This window comes from Pseudorasbora parva, chromosome 5 (assembly GCF_024679245.1).
Source record: "Pseudorasbora parva isolate DD20220531a chromosome 5, ASM2467924v1, whole genome shotgun sequence".
Taxonomy (NCBI): Eukaryota; Metazoa; Chordata; class Actinopteri; order Cypriniformes; family Gobionidae; genus Pseudorasbora; species Pseudorasbora parva.
Window position 1 is genome coordinate 42,939,606 of NC_090176.1, and position 17,487 is coordinate 42,957,092.

Below are 17,487 nucleotides of genomic sequence, written 5' to 3' on the forward strand. Positions count from 1 at the left end.
ATATATATATATATATATATATATATATATATATATACATATATATATATATCAGATGAATATTCCAAGTGAAATAATTATATATTTCATGTTTTGATCACCTGAAGTTTGGCCTCAAGGTCCAGAAGTCCATTTGACAGCTCTTTTATTGATTCCACAATTTCACGGTGTTTGTTTATTGTTTTCTCCATATATTTCTTTCCATCATCAGCTCCTACATAAAAAAAAAAAAAAAAAAAAAAAAAAACGTCGCATTTTAAGGCCAACAACACTTCAACTAGCTAACTAACTACACATCCCCCAGTATTATATCTATAACATGGCAACATTGGGAAATAATCATTTTGACATGCTAATATGTTCTGATAGATGATTTCAACAACCTCAGAAGTACAATCCTGTCAGTTGTTTAACTGGATAATTCTACAGTCCCTGACAAAAGTCTTGTCGCTTATCTATTTTCTAGAAATACATGATATTAACCTGACTTTTAATTAATCAATTGGTGTTAGAAATAGCTCATATGAAAAGCTAAAACCCTCCCAAAAGATGTTTAATGCACTGAAATAAATAATTTTCACAGAAAAAATATTTATCATTTAATCAAGACAGAAAGGTCAAATTTTGGAGAGACAAAAGTTTTGTCGCCTATACAGAAATTGAACAAATTTACTGCAAATACAAAAATATGTCAGCAAATTAAGTGGTGGTGCTGTGAGATCCAAATTTATTATCTTGTATGACTTCCATGAGCTTGAAGGACTGCATCCATGCGGTTTAGCAAGGATTCATACAATTTATTGATGAAGTCATCAGGAATAGCTAAGAAAGCAGTCTTGCATGCCTCCGAGAGTTCATCAACATTCCTTGGTTTCGTCTTCCATGCGTCCTCTTTCATCCTACCCCACATATGCTCAATGATGTTCATGTCTGGTGACTGGGCTGGCCAATCCTGGAGCATCTTGATCTTCTTCGCCTTGAGGAACTTTGATGTGGAGATGGAAGTATGCGATGGAACACCATCCTGCTGCAGAATTTGGCCTCTTTTATGGTTGGGAATAAGAGATAACTAAGATTTCTTGGTATTTTAGACTATTGATGTTCCCTTCCACCCTGCAGATCTCTCACACACCCCCATACTGGATGTAACCCCAGACCATGAATTTTCCGCCACCAAACTTCCCTGTTTTCTGGGTGAATCTCGGATCCATGCGGACTCCAGTACGTCTCCTGCAATATTTGTGGCGACTGTGGTGTAATTCAACAGAAGATTCATCTGAAAAATCCAACTTCTGGAACTTTTCCAGCATCCATCCTTTTTGCAGGCTGTGGGCCTTGGCAAATGCAAAACGGTTTTTCAATTGTATTTTGTTTAGTGCTGGCTTCTGCGCACTGATTCGACCATGGAGGCCATTTCGATGCAGAATCCGACAAACTGTTCTGGTTGACACAGGGACTTCAGGTGACCAGGTCTCGTGGAGCTCTGCTGCAGTGGAAAATGGGCTGGCCTTGGATTTTCGAGCCAACAAACGGTCCTCTCGAGCAGTTGTCTTGCGGGGTCTGCCTGACCTGGGCTTGTCAAAAACGTCTCCAGTCTCTTCAAATCTTTTTTTTATCCTCTGTACTTGACGCTGAGACACATTGAAGGTGTCTGCCACATCAGCAGTGGATCTGGTCTTCAGCCTCTTGATAATCAAAACTTTAGTCTCAGGGTGAATCTTAGGCATGTTTGCAGAGGTCTAGTTGCAGTCGATGTGAAGGTCTAGTGTACTGGGGTTCTTTTTATACACACCTGAGACCTAATTTATCCATTATTAGCCACAGGTGAAGCTCATATGACAAGGCGACAACACTTATGTCTTTGCAAAAATTGACTCAATGGGCTTTACCAAGCTGTGAATATTAGAAAACTTTTTGACAGTTTTGTTTTTCACTGAAACATAATTACAAAAGCTGGTGGGATTAAAATGAGCCATTACTTGTAAAAAAATCTTGATTAGAAATATATTTCTGTGGCGCTTTAGGTCAATTTGTACACAAGAGACAAGACTTTTGTCAGGGACTGTAGTGTTTCTGATGGAATTGAGGGTGGAATTGACCCCAAACATTTGCTACTATTGGATAAGATTCATATTTAAAATGATGTCCATTTTGTAAAAGCACAGTATGTTAAAGTTTAGTAATTCTAGTTTGGCTTTTTAATTGATTAGAGGAACATTATAAAGAATTCGAGGAGTTACAAAAAATAATTCCCAAATGGCTGCTATTGCTTTTACATATTGGGGTCTCTAAGAAGGAGCATACATAAATGAGGGTCTCTGTTGTATTCATTGAAATGGTAAATAATACATTTCTCCGAACAATATTTCAGAAAACATTCTCTGTTTCTCACCATGTAGCCGCACGGCCAGCTCTGTGATCTGGCTAATTCTCTCCTCTTGCTGTGGTATTGTGGGCCACACAAATTTTTCAAACTGTTTGTAGAGAGAGCTGACAGCTTCCTTAGTCTTACACTGGGAGGAATATTTGCCCACACGGACAATTGTGGAACTTGCCTCGTCGCACCAGAACTGATACTGTGTTTAAAATGAAAGGTGAGAGGAGAGACTATTTTCAGAGACTATTAATAGGCATTTACTGTGATACTACTTTGAAGGCATATGTAAGTTAAAGCAAAGCCCTGTTTTGTCTTGATTTCATTTAGCAGCATTATGAATGGGAAAACAGGAAAAAGTAAACGGGAATACAATACAAAACTTTGAAAAGAAATGAAAAATTCCAGAAATTTCACACCAGGATTGTAAAAGGAACATGTAAAATTGCTGCTGGATTGTGATAGTATCTCTTATTGGCCCGTTATATGTTCCTGGTGCACCCCACCTCCTCCAAGGCTTGCTGGAGCTTGACATTCATGTCCAGGTTCTGTTTGTACTCCTCCACTGCCCTGTCAAAGTCGCCCACCTGTCTCTGCAGCTCATTTAAGCCATCCTCAATCTCTCTGAGGCTGTTGCCAATTAAATGCCTCTCACTGCTGCTGGACACTTTCAGAGTGAAGGCTTGCAACTTCTTCTTCAAAACCTACAACAAGATTTTATAAATAGAAGACTGTCCAAACATTAAAAGTGGAAGAAATCTCCCAAAGGTATAGGTCTGTATAAGTATGTCACTGCTGAGAGAAGAATATGAAGAAAACGTTAATAAAATGAAAACAAGTAGATTAAAAGAGAGATTCCTTACCTGTAGCTTTTCAACGTAAATCTCAATTTGCTGGAGCTGATTTTTCACTGCCTTTACGTTTCTCGACTTCTCGTTTTTCTTCATGTAGTTGAATTTCAAATTGTTGAATTTCTTTTTGAGATCTTTAAAGGACTCTCTCAGCTAAAATAAAGCATTCAGAAAAAACATGTAAATACTGCAATGAAAAGTGCCTGTGAAAATAGTGCATAAAACACTTCACTGCAAGACAGCTAAGGGTAAATTAAGAAATAGCATATCCACAAAATTACAAATATTTAAAGAATCTTTTCAGATGTGTTAACTTTAAAGTTATCACACTTGCCTTGCTTTAAGAGTTTCATCAGATGAAAATATTTTTTTTGAGGGAAAAAAACTAAACACGGTTAAACTTTACTTTAAGGTGTCCGTATTACAGTGTAATTATACAATAAAATAAAATAATTATAGAATAAAATAAGTACTTAATAATTAACTCTATGTACTTATTGGGTAAGGATTGGGGTTTGGTTTGCATGTAATTATGATTAATTTATAGCTAATACCACGGTGACTACTGTTACATGTGTAACAAGGACACAAAAATAAAGTGTTACCAAAAACACATAAGGAGACATTTGTGGTAATGTATATATGAAACAACATAAACATTAAAAACATGAATCATTTTCATTTTAGGTTTAACTATCTCTTTAACCCCCCTCTCTAAAACCACAATATCTGCTTTATTTAACATACTTATTATGAAATGTGCAACCAGCGTAATTAAATATAAGATTAGTTGTGCATGGATGTGGGGAGGGTCTCTAGCAGAGTGCAGAGTGTGGTTCGATGAGTCCAGGGGGATTATTTTAGAGGGATTATTTGTCAGACCAGAGGATGATTTATAATGCAGATCCATTTCTGTCCAGCCTGATGAGCTTTTGCAATGGTGTCATGTCTCCAAATGACAGGCACAAGTGTCGCCCAAAGGACAGCTGCAGCCCAGCTTCTAGAGCCAGTTTAAGAGGTCTTATAAACTGTCTTACTGGATTTTTCCAACAGAGGGCTGTAGAGGAAAGTTCTGCTACAGCCCGAACAGAGGGATATACAGTATGTGTGGAGGAAAGTTCAATTACATTCATACTGTATGACTTTTATTTAAGGCTTAATGGTTATAATCTGAACAACTTCCTCAAATTTTACAGCTGTAAACATTTATGATGGCAGCTGTTTTTGCCTTGTGACCTGTAATGAGGAATGAGGTGTTGCTGCATGCCAAACTGGTGAATATCACAGCATAATAAAGTCATTGCTGGTCATCTTGAGTGCATTTAAAACCACTTTTAAACAGGACATTACAAAATTTTACTTTTAAATCAACTCATCAAAAATAGAAAGGAGTCAACAATGAAATATCCTTTATAGCATTTGCTTCTGTAAGTCCAGTACACTGGACTTGTGAACTAACAGTAAGAGAAATAGAGTCACTCCTTGCAGATGAACAGCAGCAACTGTCCATGCTAAAATGTCAGCTTGTTTACTCATGCATAATATTTATGACTGGGTGGTGGATCGATGTGTATGACTGACAACATATGATGACTCACAAGGACATTGATATAATGTTGAGTCATGCTTTATTCTTGTGAATAAGTAGTGATTTACAGTTAACCTGAATATATAGTGGTCTCTCCCTTTTTGCTTTTGTTTACATACAATGCACTATTGTTCAAAGGTTTGGGGACAATTTCACGCAGCAAGGGTGAATTAAATAAATTAAAAGTGACAGTAAAACTTGGAAAATTGTTACAAAAAAAAAAAAGATATATACATATACATACATATCATTTTTTCAATTATTATTCTGTTCAATACTTTCTGTTCATAAAAGAATCCTAAAAACATGCATGATTTCACAAAAAATATTACTGTTTTCAACATTGATAATAACAAGAAATGTTTCTTGAGAAGAAAATCAACATATTCGAATGATTTCTGAAGGATCATGTGACACTGAAGACTGGAGTAATGATGCTGAAAATTCAGCTTTGCATCACAGGATTACATTCGATTTTAAAATATATTAAAATTGAAAACAGTTAATATATTAATAATTAACAATATTACACTTTTACTGTATTTGATCAAATAAATGCAGCCTTGGGGAGCAAAAGAGACTTACTTCAAAATCATTAAATAAAATCGTATCCACCCAATCTGTTGAACAGTAGTGTATGGAACCCTTTCCTTATGTTTTCATTTCATAAAGCAGCTTTCATAGTTTCTGCACCAAACCAAATCACACTGTATTAGACAGTGAACTGAAGTGAAGACTCCCTACAATTTAATTTAAAGCCACAGAGCTATTGAGCCAGAGATGTTGAATACAAAATTCTCACATAAAACTAGAACATGTAGTGCCAGACAGTGTAAGGACTGTAAGTGCAGCTACATTTAGAAATGTCTTTGCTCTATTTAGTCTTTCAGCAGTCATACATTGAAATAGCATGACATCACGTGATGAATTTTACTTCGACTGAGGAGCTATATGTAGATACAAGGGTTCTGGAATGCCAATATACTTAAAGAGTCCAATGAGTTTAATGGGTTAAATAATAATAATTATAATACTACTACTAATAATAATAATAATGTGTTCCATTTACAGTATATAGGGATTTTCTCTTCACTCAAAGCATTTTACTTTGAAGGGGGGGGGGGGGGGGGGGGGGTCTCCTCAACCACCACCAATGTGCAGCATACACCTGGATGATACGACGGCAACCATATTACGCCACAGCGCCCACCACACAGCTTATAGGTGGAGAGGAGATGTGGTGATGAAGCCAATCAGTATATGGTGATGATTAGGAGGGCATGATGGACAGGGGCCAATAGGCAAATTTGGCCAGGATGCCATGGTTACACCCCTACTATTATTTAATGACCAAAGATAGTCAGGACCTCAGTTTAACGTCTTATCCAAAGGATGCAATCCGTGCATTTCTGAAATCTCCTTATGCAAAGATAAAATATTATTTAATTCTCTAGTTGATTCATTAATTATCATCATTAATATGCACACTATTCATTTATCTCCAAAATGTAATGCTACTTGGCATTAGTTCACAGTTCACAAAACCTTGCAATATGTCACAGTTGCTTCCAAGCCAATATTAAAATGGTCTAAACCAGTGGTTCCAAAGCTTTTTTTTTGGACTCCAAAAAATTCCCCTTGTCCACAACAATAATATAGGATCCATGACTTTCCAGTTGTTTATGATTTAGTGGATAAGGATTAAGTATAAAGAATTTAAAAAATACATTTACTCCCATTTTCAAACTGATAAAATATTTTAGAGTTTGACTATATAATAACTAGAAAATATTTTAAATATTTTAAATATTTAAATATAAAATATTTTAGAGTTTGACTATATAATAACTAGAAAATTAAAAAAAAATTACAACTGATTTATAAGGTTTTATAATTTATCTAGATATCACAATTCCTTAAAACCTTTTTAACAAATTAAAGACATTTTTTAAAATAATAATAATAATAATAATAATAATAATATATATATATATATATATATATATATATATATATATATATATATATATATATATATATATATATATATATAGCTTTTTGAGAACTATATTAAATGTCAAGCTTATTTCAATGCTTGCCCCCCCCCCCTCATTTTAAATCCATTGGTAACACTTTACTTAAGCCTTTATGTATAATGCTTTATAAAAATATTTTTAATGTATTAATTATGCCTTGTAATGCACTTTATAATGCATTATATGGTATCACAAAATATGTTTAATAATATATTATAATACACCTTTAGATTGAATAGCTTTATAATGCATTATACATAAAGGCTTTAAGTAAAGTGTTACCAATCACTAATTTTAAGTCGTCTTGATGCATCTATGAAGGTTTGCTGAGGCCCCCTAATGAAACCCAGACCCCTGGTTGAGAATCACTGGTCTATATGCCTGATGTGCTCGTTTATTTAAAGGGGTAAAAAGTGAGACTGTTGTCCTCTAGAGGGAGGCAGAGATTATAATATCTCAATAGTAACAAATAATGTTTTTATGAAGACATTCTAAAATGTTTGAAATGATGGTTCCTCTCACCGATCTCTAAAGTTAAACAGTTGTTAACATTTGCAGTCCATGTGGCAGTTAAAGAAGACAAAGAAAAAGAAAGATAAGTGAATATATCCGTTTTCCTCTTACACAGAAACTAATTTGTGCTGTATTGGAAAACCATAAAGGACATCATGAAACTGAGTCGAGATAGGGAACCTATCTGATGGTCTGTGCGCTGGGAGGCTTGCAGTGTAATCTTGGGGATTGACTGTTGGGTTTTGTGGTTGTGGGGCATTAAGTATGTGATAAGGGTGGAATCCTTCCTGCTATCTGAAGTGATGAGAGACAAATGGCAGGATCCCCCAGTCAACACAGGGAGAGACAAACCCAGCAGTTCACAGACTAAATTTAACAAGTTATAAATAATTCAGGGAGAGAGACAATGAGAGACAGTCACAAAAGCCCAACACAAGTGTGTTGTTGAGCCCTGGATCTGTGGGCTGGGAAAAAGAGTACATCTTAAACACATCTTTAAGAAAAATGACAGACAATAAGGGCTGGACCCTTAAGCTACTAAAAAATGGGCCTGATCTGTATTTATGCAACTTTCAACGTTAAGATGAATATATATATATATATATATATATATATATATATATATATATATATATATATATATATATATATATATATATATATATATATATATATATATATATATATATATATATATATATATGAAAACATGACAGGCAATTTTTGCACATTTAAATCCACCATTACTTTGTACAATACAATACAGGCTTTGCAAAGAGGCTGTGAAGGATAAGACCATTAACTATATTGGGCCCAACAGTCTTGTTTCACATGCATAGAGGTCGTTTGCACCAGAGTCTTAATGGCACAGCAAATAACACCTCTTTGAGTTCTAAAAGATAGTGGCAAATGGTCTAAGTTATAATCATTGGGCAAAAATATAAATATTATAAGTGGGCTTAAGTCGGCCAGAGTGTTTTAAAGGTGCTCAGATGACAAAAATAAAAGCAAAAAATTAATACTCGTAGATGATATTCTCATAGTTGTTAATCCCATACATCTTTATACATAGCTTCAGAGGAACTAGAAGAACTTCAGAAGCACTCTCCAAGTGCAAATAAACAATTATATTACCTTACTTCCTGGGTTTTTCCTGATCTGAACCTCAGATGAGATTAGTAGTGTAGAGATCACTTAATATAAAGACACTAAAGACACACATATACTACTTACCTCACCGATTTCTTCCTTATGAAGGCAGAAGTGAACGTTGCTTATCAAACTCTCTTCACACCTATTAGCCTCAGCGATCCAGTCAGTGCTTCCTCTCTCCAACTTGACCAGTTTCTCCTGTAACTGCTGCACTGACAACACCAGTACATTCTTGGAGCATAAAGAAAGGGGGGAAATGATGGTCATTTGTGGCAGTTTCTATCAAAGCAACAATTATTGGTATGTATTTATTCATTACAAAGCAAGAAATAATCAACAGGATGGTTCCACATGATCTGTTGACATTAAGTTATGTAAAAAAAGTTCAAAAGTCTGGTTCAGGTAAGCATATCGAAAATGCATGACGTTTTTGAAGATAATGAGGGCATGCAATATTGTTCAGCAGTCAACACACCGACTGCTGCACAGTGCTGGTGAGATCTGAACCCAGTGAGAGGGCAAGCTTATACAGATGGCGGATGTGCCTCTGCCTCTCTTGGTGCTGATTCAACTGAATCCTGGCCTGACTGGTGTCACTGAACACTGGCATTGGTTCTGTGTGTAAGATAGTATCCAGCTAAAATAAAAATAAAAGTAAAAACAAAAATGTATGCTTAGACAAAACATTTCATTATATAGTATAATACAAGTATAATATAAGACGACAAGTTGAATTTTTCTGAATGGTTAGTGGATACATTTATGAAATTAAGTTGATTCAACTTGTCGTCTAGCATGTTACCATCCTGTTAATATAAAACAATCTTTCAGAAACAACTTTTGTGCAAATCCATCACTGAACTGGCCTTAATTTGTAAAGCAGTCCAGCGTAAAATTATTTGCGCAAATAACACTTTAATTTGCACATTTCCTTCATAGGGAGTCTATGGAGACTCTTATGTTCGATGGTAAATCCAATAACAGAACATTTATGTAATGTAATGTATATCTCCAGCTGCTACAGTAAGGAAACAGAAATGGTGAACAGTTGTGGCTCATTTAGGGAGGTGTCTATGATAATAGGGCACAACGCCACCAGTTATGTTGCTCTTATTTAAAGGAAATGTATGTAAGAAATGTATTTCAATTAATTATAAATGGCCCTGATATGTCACTAGATATTAAGTAGTCATGTTTATTTGAAATAATTATATCACTGACAAAAGTAGTCCAGCCAGGAGATTGTCATTTAAACGTTGTTGTTGCAGCCCTCAACTGAGGTTGATGTTGACATGTTGTGTTTTGGCCTGAAGCTCCGCCCTCCACCTATCTACCAATCACAAAGTCAATAGTGTTTTGGCACCCGGGAGAGATGGGGGATACACTGCTCTACAGTCATTTGAAAGTGAGTGCAGTACCTGTTTTGGCCACAATCTTACACACACTTCCTTTAAGAGCAGCAAGAAATCGGGAACCGCTTGTTCAGGAAGACTGTTTATGAAATATGGGGATCATAAAAAAAAGAAGTATGTGGATTTTTACCATTATAGACACACTGTGGACACATCTGTTTTCAAACACCTTATAAAAGGGAATTTTGCATAATAGGTACCCCTTTGGTTAAGAAAAACAGGCAACAAGTGTCCAGCATACTAATAACATTCAGTACTTGTACAGTTTAAAACAATTGCATCCAATTACTGAACAACGATGATGATTATAATTATTATGACTACTACTACTATTATTAGTGTTTAGTCCAGTGGTTTAGTCACAATTACTACAAAACTGTGAACATATCAATAATAATGAGTAGGTGTCCAACTATTAACACTGCATATCAATTTAGATAAATCTATCACAATCTCTGATTTTTTAAAGTGCTCTGACAGAAATGGGACTTTACCTCTTGATAAAGCTGATGAAATTTACCGGCCATACTGAGAACAGTTTCATACTCCCTGATTTTATCTCTGACACGCTGATGTAGCTGCAGAAGCTCAGAAACTTTCTCGTTCTTCTCTTTTACCGGTATCCCCTTCAAGCAGAGCAGCTCAGATGTCTTAACCAGGAATTCCACCTCTGCATTCAGTTGCTATGAAGGTTTTAAAATTGAGGTTATAGTTGTAAAGTTACTATAAGAAATCGTAAGCACTTATGATAAAGCAAAAATACTTCTCTCACTAGGAATTCTGGCTTTACAGTATTGAATTTCTCCTGTAGTTTAGACACAGACTGAGGATCGCCCCCCAAATCAACCTTTGACGCTGGAGCAAAAATGTCCTCAATTGCCCTTAAATCATGAAGAACCTGCAGGCATTGGACAAAGACTGTCTATTGATAATGTTTTGTTGTAAGAAATAATTAATTACAATAATATGGATAAATATTTCACAACTTCCCATATTTTGATGCATCCAAGTCAAATCCCAAGTTACCTTTTTAAGTTGATCTTTGCATTTTTTCCATTGCTTCTTCACGGATTTGATCTGACTATAATGAAGTTGCCAGGATGTCCACAAGTCTGCAAGATCAGATTTCTTCTTGGACAGTGTCTCCATATATTTTTCTACAACATGCCCGGCTGCTTTAATGTTTAGATTTAGGTTGCCACTGATCTGCATAAAAATAAATAATAAACAATGCCAAAGATTTATAAAGACAACTGAATGTTAAGATTGTGTTAAGATTGTGTTAAAATTCTTTACGATGTTTCTTACCATGTTACAGGAGTTAATAAAGTTGTTGCCTATATCCTGCATGGTGAAAAACCTCTGCAGCAATGACTGCCACTTAACATCCAACATTTCCTTCACGGGTGCACCTGATCCTTCATTTTCCTCCTCTTCCTCTGGCTTGTTCTTGTAGCATTCCTGTAGTGTCCTTATCTGCACCTCAACCTGGGCCACCGCACAAAATATCATCATTGGGATATTGGTCTTAGTCTAACAGGGTACTCCATTACAATGAATATATGTCATAAATATATAACCATACCTTTTCTGCATAGCACAAAAAGTCCACAAAGGGCCTGAGGCTCTCCACGTGTGATGATATGTTCCTCACCAATGTTTTCATCTCCTCCGCCAGAAGTGCAGCTTTGTTAGACAACTCGCCTGTCTCTGAGGACTCCAGTCCCTTTAGTTCTTTTATAAAACCAGCTATAGCCTCTGATTCCCTCATAGCATCCTGCAGGACAAAAACACCATTCAGAGAAAGACCTGATTTACAATGAGTTGATCTTCATAGCACTTTTACCAACTTTTGTGGACACAGACTCGAGACTAAAGTGGAATTGTATTATTTAAACCACTGACGGCTGCTTCTTCTGACCGCTTTTAGATGGAAATGGTGCCCATAACTGCTGAACTAGATGTTCTCTATAAGATAATAGCATATTGGCAAAACATTTGATTGAACTCGAGAGCATCAAATGTTTCAGTTTACAATGCGTTTTGCAGCGTTGAGCAATTTAGCTAATCGCAAACAAATCATTTCTTTAACACAATGGTCAGTCAGATGTGTTTAAGTTAAGGCCGCCGATATACTTCAAGTAAATCGAAGAATGAACTGATGTGACAATTTCAAACTAAATCAGGCCAAAACTACCTTTGTTTGGAGTTCATTTTGGGAGTTCGAAAAAGCTTTCTGGAAATGTTTGCTATGGCTGATGAACACATTTGTATTATCATTAGTCGTGGCGATTACGTAATAGGTAGAAGTGTGAGGAGGCTCTGCCTTCTTTCACATTGAAATCTTTTCTGGTTCATTTCTTCTGTTCAGTCCGTTAAAGTCAGACGTCCGTAAATGAAAACATGAACAACATCGGAAAGATGCTTTAGTAGAAAATTAAGTGGTACTTTTGATGAAACAAGACACTGACAATGGTTTTCATGTTTAACATAATAAAGCTGCTTGATTTTAAGCAATCTATAATATAAAGTACTAAAAAATAAACGTGACGTTTATTAGTGCCAAATTGCAGAGCTTGGACAAACATATCCACATTGTTATGAGATGCTTCTCTTAAGCTTTATTAAAGATGCTTGCCGTTTTTTTTTCTTCTTCAATTGTGTCATGTGTTTATTTTATTATGAGAGGAAAGCACACAGAATATATTTACATATTCATCTAAACTTTGCTCTCACCATAGTGGGTGGTATTGGATGGGATGTTCACTAACAGTATATCGCTGGACATGCATCAAACATATTATTTAAAAAAAATATGGACATAGTGTCCGTGACGTCACCCATAGGATTCCGATAAGCCGTTCTGAAGCTTAAAGTAGAGTCGAGTTGGCCGTTGCCATCTTGCGAGGGACGAGTCATCGCGCGTCACTCACGGATAACAGAAAATGGGCAAAAAGGCGGGATGTGGGCGGAGCTTAGGTGACGCAATGACTATAGACGGCGGATAAATATCCACCTATTACACTATGGAGCTAGAAATATGACTAAATGATCTGAATTTGAATTGTATAAATCTGAATTATTGACAAGTGTAATCTAACAAAATTGAATATTATGTTGCATTTTACATAGTTCTGAATTTGAATTTTTTAAAATGTTGAATATAGAACCTTTGAAATTGAACACATCTGAAATGTTTTTGTGTCGAAATTGTTTAGACATGTATTTTCAAACAGCAGATATTTTGTTCTGAATTAATCGACTGGAAATATTCAGTTTTTGAAAATACAGATTCAAGATTTCAGATGAAAAAGAAATTCAGATCATCAAATTCAATATTCTAAAATTCAGATCATCAAATTCAATATTCTAAAATTCAGATCATCAAATTCAATATTCTAAAATTCAGATCATCAAATTCAATATTCTAAAATTCAGATCATCAAATTCAATATTCTAAAATTCAGATCATTAAATTCAATATTCTAAAATTCAGATCGCAGAAATTCAGATCTTAGAGAAAGTAGGCCAGAGGTCATCAGGGAAGAGTAAAGGATGTCAGAAAAATACAACGGAGCACCATATCTGATCATTTCATTTACTATTTGTAATGGAAGAAAGAGAAAAGATCAAACAACCCCTTTATACTTTTTTGTTTATTTTAGATTAATGCACAGAAAAAGAGATTTCGGCTAGATTTCTCATTTTTTCGTGTGGTTTACTGCACAATTAAATAAGGTTGGGTACTGATTAATATTTTATATATCAGATAAAACATTTTTTCTGTGAAACGGGTTAAGTTGCACAGAAAAGTTGCCTGATCTAGGACCTGCCCAGTACAGTTTAAGAAGCGGTAGTCTTCTACTGCTATAAGACTTCTATTTTGTTGAACAGACCTGGGCTGAATCTGAAATCGCCCCCTATACCCTCAATACCTGCAAACAAGTTTCAAAATCCGGCCTATCAGGTAGAGTACAGAGTAAATTGTATGTACTGTACAGTGTATTGGGGGGATTTTTGGTGGTATAAATATATTGATTTTGTAGTAATATTCTCATCAGTGTTCTATCAGCTTTTACATAGGCCTAATTAAATCTGCATATTTGTGATATTTACCCCAGGGCGTTATGTCATTTTATAAAGGCCATTTTTTAAATCTTATTAAATGTATGCATTTCATGTTCAATTCTTACATTTGATTAATAAATGCAGTTATATTAGTAAGACACTAGGGCTTTTACCAATCAAATGAATTAATTTAAACTGCAAAAATAAAACAGCAATGAATAATGTTATGAGATTGATGTTCTAAATGTTTGAATATACAAATAAAAAAATGCAATGATACTTTTAAACATGAAACTAAACCGCCAATAGGTGGCAGCAAGTGATCGTCTTAATGAGTGAGTCATTGAGTCGTTTATTCAAATGATTCATTCAAAACGCTGATTCATTCAGTTCAAAACACCGCGCTGAGTGTTGTTCCTTTGGAACTATATTCGTCGGTGAAATCATAGTTGAAATAGAAAAAAAAAGGTTTTTGAGTCTAAAATGTAAGTACCTAATAATGAATTATGCTACACAATTCACGATTGCAATGTAGCTATTTGAAATCGTTTAGATTGCTGCTCACTTGTTTTGATTTCTCCACGAATGTCTCACAAAGAGACAGGCAGCGCCAGCCTCAACGCGACTTTGTTAGCAGAGATACACTCCATTATCAGTCGCTGTTTACATTGAATATAATAATAAATAAATTATCTGGTTATTTTAATGTTTTATTTGTCCTGTCGGGAAAGTAAAACCCTCTTTGATTTGTCCCAGACAAAGATAATGTGGAGCCCTTACAGTCAGCCCTGTGTGTTCATTCATGATTTCTCTCGTGCTGTAAAGCGGAGGTGATTGGTTCATGTCATGAGCGCTGCCGTTTGCTTGAACCGAGGGCTACAGTGATCTGTGACTGTCACGCCATAGACTGTTAAAAAATAGGTCACGCATCATTAGAGCATTTCCCATTATTATTGTTAACAACTTCACCCCCCACCCCCAAAAGAAAACTCATTCATCTACATTCATTCACTTGTTCGAGTTAACTGTATTAGTGGACTAAAGTAGGGAATAGTGAGGGTTTAGGGGGGCGATTTTGGATTCAACCCTGGAGAACGACAGATGACGTCAAACGCTTAGATTTTCTTCACTAATCAGCGATTTGTAAATCACGCACGAAAAATGAGAAATCTAGCCGAAATCTCTTTTTCTGTGCATTAATCTAAAATAAACAAAAAAGTATAAAGGGGTTGTTTGATCTTTTCTCTTTCTTCCATTACAAATAGTAAATGAAATGATCAGATATGGTGCTCCGTTGGATTTTTCTGACATCCTTTACTCTTCCCTGATGACCTCTGGCCTACTTTCTGTAAGATCTGAATTTCTGCGATCTGAATTTTAGAACATTGAATTTGATGATCTGAATTTTAGAACATTGAATTTGATGATCTGAATTTTAGAATATTGAATTTGATGATCTGAATTTTAGAATATTGAATTTGATGATCTGAATTTTAGAATATTGAATTTGATGATCTGAATTTTAGAATATTGAATTTGATGATCTGAATTTTAGAATATTGAATTTGATGATCTGAATTTTAGAATATTGAATTTGATGATCTGAATTTTAGAATATTGAATTTGATGATCTGAATTTTAGAATATTAAATTTGATGATCTGAATTTTAGAATATTGAATTTGATGATCTGTATTTTAGAATATTGAATTTGATGATCTGAATTTCTTCTTCATCTGAAATCTTGAATCTGTATTTTCAAAAACTGAATATTTCCAGTCGATTAATTCAGAACAAAATATCTGCTGTTTGAAAATACATGTCTAAACAATTTCGACATAAAAACATATCAGATGTGTTCAATTTCAAAGGTTCTATATTCAACATTTTAAAAAATTCAAATTCAGAACTATGTAAAATGCAACATAATATTCAATTTTGTTAGATTACACTTGTCAATAATTCAGATTTATACAATTCAAATTCAGATCATTTTGTCATATTTCTAGCTCCATATTACTCAAAGTAACCACAGCCTTAATTATGCAGAACTTTAAGGCTTTATATAGCATTAAAAAAAAGATTTATAAAAAAATTCACCCCCCAACAGTTGTCTTGAAGGTCAAAATTAGCCGTATAGGCCAAAACCACAATTTGTACCAGGCTGTAAACATGTTTTTTTCTGCTGTAAAGTTGGGAATTTTAACATGGGGCTCAATAAGATTCTGCTCCCTTCTGGAGCCTGTCCCTAGTGGCCAGTCGAGGAATTGCAGTTACTTCCGTATTGGCTTCAAGAGAGATCGCGGGAAGTTGCCGCTTGGTTTTACCCCAAAACAAAAAACAAAAAAGAACTTAAAATTATTTCAGGACATTTTAACTGTGTTTTGAAGGAGAAATGCATCTAGCTTACTCTAAAGTTGATTCACCTTCCACTTATGGTTGTATAAAATAATAAAATAACAATTCACTTTCCATTTCCATTCCATTGAACTTTCCATTTCATATTGTACCCTCAGTGTAGGTGAGTATGAAGTCACCTGAGACTGTGAGAGTAGCTCAACATGCTTGTTAAGGGTGTCCTCAGCTTCAGTTAGAGATGAACCAGGCTCTGTGCTGACAGAGAGGACACTGTTGCTGCTCTTAATCCAAGCAGAGACCTGTAGAGATTCAGATCATCACTTTTCAACAAGCTCCTGTAAAATATTGAGTCTGATTTATTGACATATTATAAACAGTCTAATGATACACTAAAAAAGAACGAGTTTGAGGGGGAATCTCAGGAAAACATGTCCAGGTTAAATAAATAATAAAAAATAAATAACATTGCCTATATCATCATATAAGAGAAAATATAACCCTGATTTATACATACTAAAATTACATTTGTATAAATATAAAACAAATATTATAAATATAATAAATAATTTGTATTTAAATCAGCATTAAAACAGTAAATGATAATTTATAAGATTTCCCCGCATAAAGGCAAAAGCATCGAAAATACATTTTGGTCCAAAAATAACAAAAACTACGACTTTATTCAGCATTGTCTTCTCTTCCGCGTTTGTGTTCAATCCTCAAATAAAGATTCAAATGGTTATGAATCAGCGGATTGATTCATGATTCGGATCGTATGTCAAACTCCCAAACTGCTGAAATCACGTGACATTGACAATCTGAATACGCTGATTCATAACCGTTTGAATTTTTATTTGAGGATTGACAAACACAAACGCGGAAGAGAAGACAATGCTGAATAAAGTCGTAGTTTTTGTTATTTTTGGACCAAAATGTATTTTCGATGCTTCAAGAGATTCTAATTAACCCACTGATGCCACATGTGGACTACTTTGATGATGTTTTTATTCCCTTTCTGGACATGGACAATATAGTGTGCATACACTTTCAAACGCTCTCAGACTAAACATAAAATATCTTAAACTGTGTCCTGAAGATGAACTGAGGTTTTACAAGTGTGGAACGACATTAGGGTC

At 34.9% G+C, this 17,487-nt stretch overlaps 1 protein-coding gene across 1 annotated transcript in view; it reads right to left on the reverse strand.

Moving 5' to 3' along the window:
- ccdc141 (coiled-coil domain containing 141) overlaps nt 1-17,487 on the reverse strand; it is a 41,580-nt gene that overhangs the window by 6,378 nt on the left and 17,715 nt on the right. Inside the window, exons 11-22 of the mRNA XM_067444425.1 lie at nt 16,531-16,650; nt 11,512-11,703; nt 11,235-11,414; nt 10,953-11,132; nt 10,699-10,824; nt 10,421-10,609; nt 8,990-9,151; nt 8,596-8,745; nt 3,238-3,378; nt 2,881-3,078; nt 2,393-2,576; nt 102-214 (exon numbers count right to left, since the gene is read on the reverse strand). Of these exons, the coding sequence (XP_067300526.1) occupies nt 102-214; nt 2,393-2,576; nt 2,881-3,078; nt 3,238-3,378; nt 8,596-8,745; nt 8,990-9,151; nt 10,421-10,609; nt 10,699-10,824; nt 10,953-11,132; nt 11,235-11,414; nt 11,512-11,703; nt 16,531-16,650 (1,935 nt within the window). The remainder of the gene's footprint in view (nt 1-101; nt 215-2,392; nt 2,577-2,880; nt 3,079-3,237; nt 3,379-8,595; nt 8,746-8,989; nt 9,152-10,420; nt 10,610-10,698; nt 10,825-10,952; nt 11,133-11,234; nt 11,415-11,511; nt 11,704-16,530; nt 16,651-17,487) is intronic.